Raw genomic sequence first — 15,909 nt, forward strand, 5'->3', positions numbered from 1 at the left:
ATAACAAAGTTCTAGTGGCCCTCAAACACACAATGCGCGTGTTAACAAGCGCTCTGTATTGTTATAACAATTGTCCAAATGCGCAATCGTCAACAGCTCAGGACACGTCCGAATCTCCATGAGAAAGCCCCCTGCGAAAGTGTCCCAGTGAGCCGAACAGAGCAGGTTTAATCGACTCTCGGAGGAGGGGAGCAGCGGAGCCATTTTGTAGTTATTTAAAACTTGCCGGTGGAATAATGTGACTGCGCTCCGTGGACACTATTGATACTTCAAAACTTCACCATGAAGGATAAAAGAAAAAGGGAGAGGGATAGTTAATGTTTTTGTGGAGGTGTTTCGATGAAGTTGAATGGGATTTGTTGGAGTTTTAAACCATGGAATTACCGATGTATTGGATCTGGGTATGTGTTCTATTCAATGTGCCCTTGCTGGGATGTTTCGAGCTACACCTTTCGGAGACGTTACAAACTGGGACCGTTTTGGCAAATTTGTCCCTGGGGCCCGGTTGGACTTACAAAATCGACAGGACTTTAACTCCTAAATACATTCAGAACTTTTTACAAGTGGAATGGCAAGAAGGAGCTCTCCGTATGTACCGAAAAGTGGATTGTGTGCGCTTATTGAGGAACCCGGTGCCTGTCTATATCAGGATAGGGTCGTTGACGTCTGAAAATTTTGTTTTGACACATTTCAATACATTTGTACACGGACAGGACTGTTTTATCAAATACAAGAGAAAGAGGATAATAGGTAAGCCCGACATTCACATCAATTACCTTTCCAAACTGGAATCAACTTCCTGCTTATCCGCAGGTAATTTGCTTGTGAATGTAACAGACCTTTTGCCTGCCTTTACGCGAAATACCACTTTTTCTGCTTCATGTACTACTGGGAAAGACTTGAGAGCAGTATTTAAACATGGCAATCTATTGCTGGACGACGACTACTGTTTGGGTCACGGAGAGCTGAGCGAGGTGCATTTGCATTGTACACTGCGTGCTCTGAGTGATTGGCGCGTCCGCGTCTCCGTGCGCGCGAGGTTGCGGTTGGTGACAGTGGTTGAGGGAGAGAGCCATGAGCAGTTATCATCATCACACACCATCCAGATTGTGCCTGGCAAATGGAACCACCGAAAACGGAGAAATGTGAACACACCCCCCCAGTTTCAGCTCCCCAACTACCAGGTGTCTGTTCCCGAGAATGAACCATCAGGGACCCGCGTCATCACACTAAAGGCCACTGATCCTGATGATGGAGAGGCCGGTAGAATAGAGTATGGAATGGAGGCCCTCTTTGACAGCAGATCCAACGACTTTTTTGTAATAAACCCTCAGACAGGTGCTATTACAACAGTGCAGCCTTTAGACAGGGAGGTCAAAGACACACACGTCTTCAAAGTAATGGTAACAGATAACGGCTCCCCACAGCGCTCAGCCACGTCTTACCTCACCGTGACGGTCAGCGACACCAATGACCACGGGCCGGTGTTCGAACAGACTGAATACCGGGTAACCATACGGGAGAATGTAGAAGTGGGCTTTGAGGTCATGACCATAAGAGCCACAGACGGGGACGCACCCTCCAACGCCAATATGGTCTATAAAATAGTCAACAGCGACGGAGTGAACGCTGGTTTTGAGATCGACCCACGCCACGGGCTGGTGAGGATCAGAGAGCGGCCCGACAGAGAGACCATGTCCCAGTACCAGCTGATCGTGGAAGCCAACGACCAGGGGAAAGACCCTGAACCCCGGAGCGCCACGGCCACCGTCAACATCTCTGTAGAGGACGAGAACGACAACTACCCCCAGTTCAGTGAGAAACGTTACGTGGTCCAAATCCCTGAGAACGTGGCCGTCAACTCTAAAGTCACTCAGGTCGAGGCCACGGACAAAGACGAGGGAAACAACGCTAAGGTCCACTACAGCATCATCAGTGGCAACGTAAAGGGACAATTCTACATCCACTCTCCCACTGGGGTCATCGATGTCATTAATCCCCTGGATTACGAGATGATTAGGGAGTATAATTTACGGATTAAAGCTCAGGATGGCGGCAGGCCTCCGTTGATCAATGGGACTGGGATGGTGGTGGTCCAGGTGGTTGACGTAAATGATAACGCTCCTATGTTCGTCAGCACGCCGTTCCAAGCCACTGTGCTCGAGAATGTGGCCATTGGCTACTCAGTAATCCACATCCAGGCTATAGACGCTGATTCTGGGGATAATGCCCGTCTGGAGTACCGTCTCACCGACACCTCCGCTGGTTTCCCCTTCACCATCAACAACAGCACTGGGTGGATCACGGTCGCCGTGGAGCTCGACAGGGAAACCACTGAGTTCTATACCTTCGGCATGGAAGCAAGGGATTGTGGGATACCTGTGATGTCATCCTCGGCCAGCGTGAGCATCACGGTCCTAGATGTGAACGACAACATCCCGACCTTCACAGAGAAGGTGTATTCTCTAAAGATTAATGAGGATGCTGTGGTGGGGACCAGTGTGTTGACAGTGACAGCCGTCGACAGGGATGTAAATAGCGTCGTAACCTATCAGATCTCTAGCGGAAACACCAGGAACCGTTTTGCCATCACCAGTCAGAGTGGAGGCGGGCTCATCACCTTGGCATTACCCTTAGACTACAAACAGGAGCGCCAGTACATCCTGACGGTGACGGCCTCGGACGGCACGCGTTATGACATGGCACAGGTGTTCATCAACGTCACGGACGCCAATACGCACCGTCCCGTGTTCCAGAGCGCCAACTACCAGGTGATGATTAGCGAGGACCGGCCCATGGGGTCCACCGTGGTCGTCATTAGCGCCACCGACGAAGACACGGGTGAGAACGCTCGCATCACGTACATCATGGAGGACAACGTCCCCCAGTTTAAGATCGACCCCGACACGGGCGCCATCACCACCCAGATGGAGATAGACTACGAGGACCAGGCGTCGTACACGCTAGCCATAATCGCCAGGGACAACGGCATTCCTCAGAAGTCCGATACAACCTATGTGGAGATAATAATCCTGGATGCCAACGACAACACACCTCAGTTCCTACGGGACATGTATCAGGGGACTGTATTCGAGGACGCACCCGTTTACACCAGTGTGCTCCAGATATCTGCCTCCGACAGGGACTCCGGGTCCAACGGTAGGCTGAGCTACACCTTCCAGGGTGGAGATGACGGGGAGGGGGACTTCTTCATCGAGCCCTACTCTGGCATCATCAGAACAGCCAGGAAGCTAGACAGAGAGAACGTGCCTGTGTATACCCTGAAGGCCTTCGCTGTGGACAAGGGGATTCCTCCTCTCAAAGCAGCGGTGGACATCCAGGTGTCGGTGCTGGATATTAACGACAATGCGCCCGTGTTCGAGAAGGACGAACTGTTTATCTACGTAGAGGAGAACAGTCCCGTCGGTTCCGTCGTGGCTCGGATCAGCGCCACCGACCCAGATGAGGGAACCAACGCTCAGATCATGTACCAGATCGTCGAGGGGAACATTCCTGAGGTCTTTAAGCTGGACATCTTCAAAGGCGACCTCACCGCCCTTACGGACCTCGACTACGAGTCCAGAACCGAGTACGTCATTGTGGTCCAGGCCACGTCCGCTCCCCTCGTCAGCCGGGCCACAGTCCACATCCGTTTAGTCGACATCAATGACAACGACCCGGTTCTGCAGAACTTTGAGATTATCTTCAACAACTATGTGACCAACAAGTCCAATAGTTTCCCCTCAGGGATCATAGGGAAGGTGCCTGCCCATGACCCGGACGTGTCGGATAAACTCCACTACAGCTTTGAGTCGGGGAATGAGCTGAACCTACTGGTGCTGAACGCAGACACGGGGGAACTAAAGCTCAGCAGAGACCTGGATAACAACAGACCTCTAGAGGCCCCCATGACTGTCTCTGTCTCCGGTAAGAGCACCTCGAATGTATAAATGCAAAGGGCTGAGCCGCTTATTACCATGTCTTATTATTATTATTATTACCTGTAATGACCTGTCTTATTACCTAAAGAAAACGCCTTGTTCGTCAATCATATTCTTCTGGCCTTCTATTTAGAGGTTTAAAATAGGCCTAGTTTCCTGCTGGCAGAGTTGAATGAGTAAGCAAAGGAATTTATTCAAGATGGATATCTCAGTGGGGATTTTCATGGTCTGGTATGACCGAGAGTTGAATTAAATGATGCGAAGAAGCATTTGAAAGTAAGCTATTTTGGTTTTCCACTCTTTCCAGTCACCTGAAATAGTTTGCTGCTTGCAGAGTGGAAAAAGTGTAATAAATATATGTGAGATAGAGAATAGATATCACAGTTGTAATATCATATTGTGGTCCTCTGTAGCTCAGCTGGTAGAGCACGGCGCTTGTAACGCCAAGGTAGTGGGTTCGATCCCCAGGACCACCCATACACAAAAATGTATGCACGCATGACTGTAAGTCGCTTTGGATAAAAGCGTCTGCTAAATGGCATATTATATTATTATATTATATGTATCGTCTGGAACTGTGTGTAGTTGACTGCGCGTTCTATTGAAGCGACGCGGAGCTTAGGCCCTAGCTGAAGTGCTGTCTGTGTTTAGTGAGTGGTAGGATCTGGTTCTTCTGCTTTATACTGTTTGTGTGATACTGTACTGTGGTGGTTGCCTGGGTTCATAAACGGTGCTATTAGACCAGGTGCCCTTATTTTTTAACCAATGTTGTTTTTTTTTCACTGCAGAAATGCGGTTTGCCCATATCAACATCATGGCACGCGAGACACCTTCTTCAAAGAACTCACCTTAGATGTGAACAGCTTATGTTGTCCCCTTTTTTCACTTAGGTTAGCAGGAATGGTTAAGTGTGATGATCAAAACTGCTGCAATGTCTGTCTCACGCATTCACTCACTGAAATGGTTCTCGTGCTTTACATAGCCTTAGTCAGCAGTTCGTGCTGGGGGATTTTGCTGCAATTTCGGTGAAAACGAGGAGTGCCTTGTTGCTGATTGTGTTGTACAGCCCATACAGTGTAGTGTAATATATGTAAGATGGGTTATCTGCATTCGTCGGTACGTCACGCAGAAATAATTTGTGTGAAATATGTCCTCTTATACAGCAGTAGACTTTGTTCTGTTAAGTTAAAGATTACACTAATGCAAACACCCATAGCTCACACCCTCACATAGACACTGTAGTAGAGGTTCTTTTTTATTTTATTTTAGTCATTTAGCAGACGCTCTTATCCAGAGCGACTTACAGTTAGTGAGTGCATACATTTTCATACTGGCCCCCCCGTGGGAAACGAACCCACAACCCTGGCGATGCAAGCGCCATGCTCTACCAACTGAGCTACAGGGGACTATTTCAACTGTAATATAGAGCATTGATGTTATACAGGCCTTCATATTGACTTGTTTCAGGCAGTAAGTGGGAGAGAGGCATCCTATCCCCATGAGAGAATGCTGTCATTTTGACAGCTGTTTGTCTCTCTGTGAAGGCTTTTCTTTCAAATCGCATCAAGTTCCCCGAAATGGCAAACTGCCTAGCACCTTAAGTCTCTCTCTCTCTCTCTCTCTCTCTCTCTCTCTCTCTCTCTCTCTCTCTCTCTCTCTCTCTCTCTCTCTCTCTCTCTCTCTCTCTCTCTCTCTCTCTCTCTCTCTCTCTCTCTCTCTCTCTCTCTCTCTCTCTCTCTCTCTCTCTCTCTCTCTCTCTCTCTCTCTCTCTCTCTCTCTCTCTCTCTCTCTCTCTCTCTCTCTCTCTTTCTATTTACCAAGAATGAAACCTCTCTAAGCCTTTCCTTCTCAACCATAATTAGTTATCTCAATGACTTGTCTTTTTCTGTGTAACAAAAGACAGTCTGGCCCTATGAGTGTCCAGAGGTTCGTGGTCACTAGTCCCTTGTGTCCTACATTCATAAGCCCTGCTTTCACATTCGCCAATAACAATTGGGACTCTTGAGGTCTCCTTGACAATGCTGACCCCCGGCTGTCCCTCGAGGGGCACCCCTGCCCCCCTCCATCAGACCATCAGAATAATGTGTTTTACACACACACACACACACACACACACACACACACACACACACACACACACACACACACACACACACACACACACACACACACACACACACACACACACACACACACACACACACACATTCCAACCCCCAACCTTCCTCCTCACTACTCCAGACACACCCTGATGTCAAATGTTAGGTAACCATTAACACTGGTGCTCTGACCTCTCAACCTCAGGCCCAGGGGAGAGGAAGGGCCCTCTAGGGACAACAGGAGACCAGACTGAGATGGACCTCTACAGCCTGCTACTGGCTCCCTTTACTAATGAAACACTAGCCCTTCTCTCTCTTTCTCTGTGAGAAAGTGACATGGCTCAAATTCATTCAGAGCTTTTTGGAAGATTAGGCCCAATATTAGGGCCTATGAGAAAGGAAACAAATATTTGTTCCAAAAAACAATTATATTATTAGTTAAGTCTGATCTCCTGACCTCTACCATTTAGAGATGGGAATAGTAGTGGTGGCTACTGATATGTGAAATTGAACATTGTTTGAATTAGATTAGATGTCTCTTTCTGTCTATTCACCCATTCAAACTAAACTCTCAAAACCTGTTTAAATTCACTAATTGTATTTCTCAGCCTGAAACGTGGTAGGAACAGGTGTTTTATTCTACCCACAGAAAGGCATTGAAATTGTTTATCTATCCCTCCTGAAAGGCCAGAGGTACTCCCTTCCTGTCAGATATCCCCCAGATAACGCAGGTTAACATTCTAGTCACAACACCACTCTGTCTCTCCCCTTAGAACAACACAGATGAGGAATGGTAGGGGCTGAGTGTTCCCACTGTAATACAATATCTCTTATCTGACATTCAACAAGCTTTTCCCTCCGAACTTAGCTCTCTCGTTTTATTCACCATAGTCAAGTCAATGGCTCTTCTTTTAAAATGACTATCTAATGTATCTATCTCCTCAGGCTTCTATCTAGATACCGAAGTCTTTCTCAGGCCCAGCATACGGAGTTCTGTCTGTGTGATATAAGCTGTCTGTTTGTGTGGCCCTCTGGCCATAATAGAGACGAGGGATGGATAATGTTACATTACTCTTCTGTAGGCCGACTTTGTGAGATGTACCTTAATGATTTGGAGTGATTGGTGCTAAATCATCATTTCCACTTGGTCTCTCTCTCTCTCTTTCTTCTTTTGGCAGGAAGGAGGGAGGGAGGGATGAAGGGAGGGAGAGCTTCCAGTGTGCCGCTACACGCACACACTCCTTCGTTCCCCCCTAGGGGCCTTTAGCTAGTGTCTCCTATAGGACTGGTTTGGCCCTCGACCCCACTCTGTGGAAGCCAATATAGTTGGGCTTTTGAAGATTTCTCTTCCCTCCATATCCCTCTTTCTCTCTCCCAGTCTCATTTTCTCTCCCTCTCATGCTCTCTTTCTCTCTATTTACAATTTCATGTAAGTCCCATAATCAGATTTCTGCAGGAATCTAAGAGGTTTAATTGGATTTACCCGAGGTCTCTACTGCAGCAGCATGAGTAAGATAATACATAGAGATGTTTTAGTATATTAGGTGCTGAATACATCTTACAAGAAGTTTGCTAAAGGAAAGGACTAAAGTAAGGAAATGTGTGTGTGTGTGTGCGTGTGTGAGTGTGTGAGTGTGTGTGTTTGTGTGTGTGAGTGTGTGTGTGTTTGTGTGTGTGTGAGTGTGTGAGTGTGTGTGCGTGTGTGTGTGTGTGTGTGTGTGTGTGTGTGTGGGAAAGAGGAGAGTGTGCTCCCTCTCCAGCTGTGTATCCCAGCCCTGCCTGTCACAATACTACCACTGCTGCGACTGACTGCACTCAACCAGCTGCAACAGAGAGGGAGAGCGAGAGGGGGTTAGTGGTGTGGTGGGGCTCCTTCCTGTGTCTACACACAACCTCTGAACCCTAACTCTGATGGATGTCCTACAATGTCCGAAGAGGCTCGTAGAGATGAATCACTACCTATACAGGTCCTGCCTAGAGGAGCATTGGCCTGGTCCCAGATCTGTTTGTGCTGTATTGCTAACTCCTATGGAAATAGTGTCCATAAGTGTTGGCTATACAACACAAACCGATCTTGGACCAGGCTAGAGGAACATGCCTTTAGTTTAGAATGAAGATAGACACATGATAGATTGGATCTATGGGTTCGGAGATTGATGGATTTGTTTACATTTCATGTGATGTAAGTCATCCTCTATTCATAGACTCGATTTTGTTTACATGTTTATGCGCGTGATATGGTGGTATATTAGTCTTGGCACTGAAAGTAACTGATATTAGCAAGCAACTCCCTGGTCATTCCTAAGACAGTACAACTTCCTCTCTCGTCCTTCCTTCAATGTATCACACTCTATAATCTCTCTCTCTCTCTCTCTCTCTCTCTCTCTCTCTCTCTCTCTCTCTCTCTCTCTCTCTCTCTCTCTCTCTCTCTAAGGATTGCCCTCATTGCGAGTTATCAGAGTCTGTTGGTTACCAGGCTGCTGGTTTGGAGGCTATATCTGTCCTTGGTGTCTATAGAAACTGTTATTAGATTACAGAAACAGTCTGGGTCTCACACACACAGCACACATGGACATTGCTCTGAAACTCGCAGCCTTTGAACAAAACACCAGGCTATGCCTAGAATCCATACAGCAGCCAAGGGAAGAAATAGAGCTCCCCATAACTCAAGTCGGAACCAAGCCTAGAGTATTTCAATCCTTGTATTTCATCGCTACAATATTACATTTGATAAACTTAAACTGAACCAAACTAGTACAATGCATTCGGAAAGTATTATTCTAAAATTGATTAAATCGTTTTTTTTCCTCATCAATCTACACACAATAACCCATAATGACAAAGCAAAAACAGGTTTTTATAAATTTTTGCAAATTTATGCAAAATTATGTATTTTTAATACATTTGCAAACATTTCAAAAAACCTGTTTTCGCTTTGTCATTATGGGGTATTGTGGGGTATTGTGTGTAAAATGAGTAAGTATTGATGAGGATTTTTTTTATTTGATCAATTTTAGAATAAGGCTGTAACGTAACAAAATGTGGAAAAAGTTAAGGGGTCTGAATACTTTCCGTATGCATTGACAGCTTCTGAGAAGAAATGAAATGTATTTATTTGGTATATTGCTTTAAAAAAAAATCTGGTACTACATTTATATTGCGTTTCTTCTCTTGGTTCACATGTAATGTAGCCTAGCTAAGTTGGTTTGTTCAATACACTTCAACACTCTACAAAGCAAGGGCAGAGACTGTCATGGCCCAGGATAGCTAGCCTCTGATTCTCCTGTCGAGTTTTCTATGACTTTAGGCTTAACCCCACCCCAGCCTTCTCTGTTCTCCTACAACAGAAGAGACAGAGGGAGAGAGAGAAGAGAGGACTGTGAATCGTGAACATCAATTAAGCTGAAATAACAGTCTGAACTGGGTAAGCCGGGTCTCTCTCCCTGTTCAATGAGCGGGAAAGGAATCTGATTCATGTTTAATCTTGCACACTCACTCACTCGGGTGGGTGTGTGTGTGTCGGGCAGTGGTGGAAATGTACCCAATCGTCATACTTGAGTAAAGGTAAAAATACTCAAGTAAAAGTGAAAGTCACCCAGTAAAATACTACTTGAGTAAAAGTCTAAAAGTATTTGGTTTTAAATATACTTAAGTATGAAAAGTAAAAGTAAAAGTATGAATCATTTCAAATTCCTTATATTAAGCAAACCAAACTGCACCATTTTCTTGTTTTTTTAAAATTACGGATAGTCAGGGCCACACTCCAACACTTAGACATAATTTACAAACAAAGCATTTGTGTTTAGTGAATCCGCCAGATTGGAGGTAGTAGGGATGACCAGGGATGTTTTCTTGATAAGTGCGTGAATTTGACCATTTTCCTGTCCTGCTAAACATTCAAAATGTAACTGTCACGAACGTCGTATGAAGGAGTGGACCAAAGCGCAGCGTTAGTTGCGAACATACTTGCTTTATTTAATTAAAGCATACACACGAAATAACAAAACAATAAACGACTCGTGAAGTCCTCAGTGACAATGACCGAACACGGAACAAAAACCCACAACACCCAAGGGAAAACATACAGTTTAAATATGGCTCCCAATCAGAGACAACCCACAACAGCTGACACTCGTTGCCTCTGATTGGGAGCCACTCTGGCCAACATAGACATAGAACAACTAGACACTCAAAACACAGCACATAAACACATGGAATCTACACACCCTGGCTCAACATATAAAGTCCCCAGAGCCAGAGTGTGACAGTAACGAGTACTTTTGGGTGTCAGGGAAAATATATGGAGTAAAAAGTACATTATTTTCTTTAGGAATGTAGTGAAGTAAAAGTAAAAAAAACGACTTAAGTAGTACTTGAAAGTATTTTTACTTAAGTACTTTACACCACTGGTTTCGGGGGGTGGTATGTGTGTTTGTTTCTGTCATTGGTGCGTGTCGAGGTGACTGAGATTGTTGGAGGAACTTGTGGATGTGGTATAAGCCTAGTTCTAAAGGAGGACAGGAAGAGGGGATGGATAGGAAAAGAGAGGAGTGTCTGAGAAACGGCTATCCAGGGACACTGTGGAAACACAGATGACCTCAATCACCTCCTACAGCTAGTTTTGATTTATCGATTACATTAATTTATACCCTAATCCCCTTTGATTAGTGTAGAGGCTATTAATTATGAAGATAGAAAAAGGGATTTTCTTGGCATCTTATCGTCTCTGGTATTTCAGCATTGCTCATTAGTTTCTCTGTGTGTGTCTGGCCTTCAGATGTAGCCAGCCAGAGCTAGCCACAGGGCTGTATCAGCATTTACCAACCCTTAGGGCCCATTGGACCAGCAGAGAGGTATGCCCACTGTTTGTGTCTGTATCTGTGTGGGCTAGGAGTTTGAAGTGGAACTAGTACTACCAGGGGATCAGGCTCGGCACATCTCTCCTCTGTGTCCATCTCCGCAATCTTGAAATCTGGGTGCCTGTTTAATGGTCATTTAAATTCTTGTGACCGGGCTGCCATTTTGCTGAGGAAAGAATCCCAGAGTGTAACTTTAAAGGGTATTGACAGATGGTAAATTACAGGCCTAGGAGTATAGAGGATCTATAGTCTGGTCCTGTCCGGTTAGGACATCACTACCCTCAGGGCAGGCAACGATGGTATGGATTCCATGCAGTCTAGCTATGGATGGAGTGCCAAACAGAATATGCAGACTAGAGATGTTTTATTACCACTACTTTTACACCTTTGACAGTGAAGTTTGAATTTGTAATCAATTAAATTACATCTGTTCATGTTCTGTAGCGGGTTTTGATTGGAATTAAGTCCAGAGGTATGTTTGATTTCAAATCAGTTCTGAGTGGATTTGAAGGGATTGATAATCCATATGGGTTATGTATTACCTGTTGTCTTAGAAACTGGACCCCTGCATAAGGAGATTTATTCTGCCCACTTTTAATGTATACAGTGCCTTCAGAAAGTATTCACACCCCTTGACTTTTTCCACCTTTTGTTGTGCTACAGCCTGAATTTGAAAATAATAACATTGCAATTTTGTGTCACTGGCCTACACACAATGCACCATACAGTCAAAGTGGAATTAATTAAATATGAAAAGATGAAATGTCTTGAGTCAATAAGTATTCAACCCTTTTGTTATGGCAAGCCTAAGTAAGTTCAAGAGTAAAAATGTGCTTAACAAGTCACATAATAAGTTGGATGGACATGATTTTTAAATAACTACAGTGAGGGAAAAAAGTATTTGATCCCCTGTTGATTTTGTACGTTTGCCCACTGACAAAGACATGATCAGTCTATAATTTTAATGGTAGGTTTATTTGAACAGAGAGACAGAATAACAACAACAAAATCCAGAAAAACGCATGTCAAAAATGTTATAAATTGATTTGCATTTTAATGAGGGAAATAAGTATTTGACCCCCTCTCAATCAGAAAGATTTCTGGCTCCCAGGTGTCTTTTATACAGGTAACGAGCTGAGATTAGGAGCACACTCTTAAAGGGAGTGCTCCTAATCTCAGCTTGTTACCTGTATAAATGACACCTGTCCACAGAAGCAATCAATCAATCAGATTCCAAACTCTCCACCATGGCCAAGACCAAAGAGCTCTCCAAGGATGTCAGGGACAAGATTGTAGACCTACACAAGGCTGGAATGGGCTACAAGACCATCACCAAGAAGCTTGGTGAGAAGGTGACAACAGTTGGTGCGATTATTCGCAAATGGAAGAAACACAAAATAACTGTCAATCTCCCTCGGCCTGGGGCTCCATGCAAGATCTCACCTCGTGGAGTTGCAATGATCATGAGAACGGTGAGGAATCAGCCCAGAACTACACGGGAGAATCTTGTCAATGATCTCAAGGCAGCTGGGACCATAGTCACCAAGAAAACAATTGGTAACACACTACACCGTGAAGGACTGAAATCCTGCAGCGCCCGCAAGGTCCCCCTGCTCAAGAAAGCACATATACAGGCCCGTCTGAAGTTTGCCAATGAACATCTGAATGATTCAGAGGAGAACTGGGTGAAAGTGTTGTGGTCAGATTAGACCAAAATGGAGCTCTTTGGCATCAACTCAACTCGCCGTGTTTGGAGGAGGAGGAATGCTGCCTATGACCCCAAGAACACCATCCCTACCGTCAAACATGGAGGTGGAAACATTATGCTTTGGGGGTGTTTTTCTGATAAGGGGACAGGACAACTTCACCACATCAAAGGGACGATGGATGGGGCCATGTACCGTCAAATCTTGGGTGAGAACCTCCTTCCCTCAGCCAGGGCATTGAAAATGGGTCGTGGATGGGTATTCCAGCATGACAATGACCCAAAACACACGGCCAAGGCAACAAAGGAGTGGCTCAAGAAGAAGCACATTAAGGTCCTGGAGTGGCCTAGCCAGTCTCCAGACCTTAATCCCATAGAAAATCTGTGGAGGGAGCTGAAGGTTTGAGTTGCCAAACCTCAGCCTCGAAACCTTAATGACTTGGAGAACATCTGCAAAGAGGAGTGGGACAAAATCCCTCCTGAGATGTGTGCAAACCTGGTGGCCAACTACAAGAAACGTCTGACCTCTGTGATTGCCAACAAGGGTTTTGCCACCAAGTACTAAGTCATGTTTTGCAGAGGTGTCAAATACTTATTTCCCTCATTAAAATGAAAATCAATTTATAACATTTTTGACATGCATTTTTCTGGATTTCTTTGTTGTTATTCTGTCTCTCACTGTTCAAATAAACCTACCATTAAAATTATAGACTGATCATGTCTTTGTCAGTGGGCAAACGTACCAAATCAGCAGGGGATCAAATACTTTTTTCCCTCACTGTACCTTGTCTCTGTACCCCACTAGGGCTGACCCCAATTAGTCGGCTGGTCGATTGTTTGGTCGTTAGGCTGTTTGTCGACCGAGATTGTTTTAGTCGAGCAGTAACAAATATATATACAGTTCTAGTCAAAAGTTTGGACACACCTACTCATTCAAGGGTTTTTCTTTATTTTTTACTATATTCTACCCACAGGATGCTGACCTTCTAGGTAGAGTTGCAAAGAAAAAGTCCAGTGTCTGTGTTCTTTTGCCCATCTTAATCTTTTATTTTTATTGGCCAGTCTGAGATATGGCTTTTTCTTTGCAATTCTGCCTAGGTCAGCATCCTGGAGTCACCTCTTCACTGTTGACGTTGAGACTGGTGTTTTGCGGGTACTATTTAATGAAGCTGTCAGTTTAGGACCTGTGAGGTGTCTGTTTCTCAAACTAGACACTCTAATGTATTTGTCCTCTTGCTCAGTTGTGCACCGGGGCCTCCCACTCCTCTTTCTATTCTGGTTAGAGCCAGTTTGTGCTGTTCTGTGAAGGGAGTAGTACACAGCGTTGTACGAGATCTTCAGTTTTTTGGCAATTTCTCGCATGGAATAGAATTCATTTCTCAGAACAAGAATAGACTGACGAGTTTCAGAAGAATGTTATTTGTTTCTGGCCATTTTGAGCCTGTAATCGAACCCACAATTGCTGATGCTCCAGATACTCAACTAGTCTCAAGAAGGCCAGTTTTATTGCTTCTTTAATCAGCACAACTGTTTTCAGCTGTGGTAACATAATTGCAAAAGGGTTTTCTAATGATCAATTAGCCTTTTAAAATTATAAACTTGGATTAGCAAACACAACGTGCCATTGGAACACAGGACTGATGGTTGCTGATAATGGGCCTCTGCACACCTATGTAGATATTCCATAAAAAATCAGCCGTTTCCAGCTACAATAGCCATTTACAACATTAACAATGTCTACACTGTATTTCTGATAATTTAATGTTATTTTAATGGACAAAAAAGTAGTTTTCTTTCGAAAACAAGGAAATTTCTAAGTGACCCCAAACTTTTGAACGGTCGTGTATATACATACACTACCAGTCAAAAGTTTTAGAACACCTACTCTTTCAAGGGTTTTTCTTTATTTTTACTATTTTCTACATTGTTGAATAATAGTGAAGACATCAAAACTATGAAATAACACATGGAATCATGTAGTAACCAAAAATGTGTTAAACAAATCAAAATATATTTTATATATGAGATTCTTCAAATAGCCCCCCTTTGCTTTGATGACAGCTTTGCACACTCTTGGCATTCTCTCATCCAGATTCATGAGGTAGTCACCTGGAATGCATTTCAATTAAAAGATGTGCCTTCTTAAAAGCTAATTTGTGGAATTTCTATCCTTCTTAATGCGCTTGAGCCAATCCGTTGTGTTGTGAGTCCCGTGTAGCTCAGTTGGTAGAGCATGGCGTTTGCAACGCCAGGGTTGTGGGTTCGTTTCCCAAGGGGAGCCAGTATGAAAAAAAGTAATGTATGCACTCACTAATTGTAAGTCGCTCTGGATAAGAGCGTCTGCTAAATGACTAAAATGTAAAATTACAAATTAAAATAATATGGACTTTGGTAAAAGACCAAGTCCATATTATGGCAAGAACAGCTCAAATAAGCAAAGAGAAACGACAGTCCATCATTACTTTAAAACATGAAGGTCAGTCAATGCGGAATGTGAAAGTTTCTTCAAGTGCAGTCGCAAAAAACATAAAACGCTATGATGAAACTGGCTCTCATGAGGACCTCCACAGGAATGGAAAACCCAAAGTTACCTCTGCTGCAGAGGAGTTCATGAGAGTTACCAGCCTCAGAAATTGCAGCCCAAATAAATGCTTCACAGAGTTCAAGTCACAGACACATCTCAGCATCAACTGTTCAGAGGAGACTGTGTGAATCAGGCCTTCATGGTTGAATTGCTGCAAAGAAACAACTACTAAAGGACACCAATAAGAAGAAGAGACTTGCTTGGGCCAAATTGTGTGAATTGTTTGCATTTGATTGTTAATGTATATCAATTCCCCATTACATATATCACCAGTAGTACGTTTACCCTTAATTCCTATCATTCCTAATCTACAATGTTTGTTACTTTGGTTACGGTCATGTCACGATCGTTGAAAGGAGTAGACCAATGCGCAGCGTGGAATGCGAACATACTTTATTATATATTAACCACACGAACAAAACGATACGTGAAGTCCTTGGTAACATAAACAAACCAACACGGAACAAGATCCCACAAACACAAATGCCCAAACGGCTGCCTAAGTACAGTGGGGAAAAAAGTATTTAGTCAGCCACCAATTGTGCAAGTTCTCCCACTTAAAAAGATGAGAGAGGCCTGTAATTTTCATCATAGGTACACGTCAACTATGACAGACAAATTGAGGAAAAAAAATCCAGAAAATCACATTGTAGGATTTTTAATGAATTTATTTGCAAATTATGGTGGAAAATAAGTATTTGGTCACCTACAAACAAGCAAG

General features: G+C 44.1%; 1 protein-coding gene across 1 annotated transcript in view; it reads left to right on the top strand.

The window, feature by feature from the left end:
* The first annotated feature begins 223 nt into the window (after positions 1–223).
* Positions 224–15,909, top strand: part of LOC121554850 (cadherin EGF LAG seven-pass G-type receptor 1-like) — a 138,416-nt gene continuing 122,730 nt past the window's right edge. Inside the window, exon 1 of the mRNA XM_041868552.2 lies at positions 224–3,927. Coding sequence (XP_041724486.2) covers positions 375–3,927 — 3,553 coding nt within the window. The 5' untranslated portion in view covers positions 224–374. The remainder of the gene's footprint in view (positions 3,928–15,909) is intronic.

The sequence above is a fragment of the Coregonus clupeaformis genome, chromosome 40 (assembly GCF_020615455.1).
Source record: "Coregonus clupeaformis isolate EN_2021a chromosome 40, ASM2061545v1, whole genome shotgun sequence".
NCBI classification, from domain to species: Eukaryota; Metazoa; Chordata; class Actinopteri; order Salmoniformes; family Salmonidae; genus Coregonus; species Coregonus clupeaformis.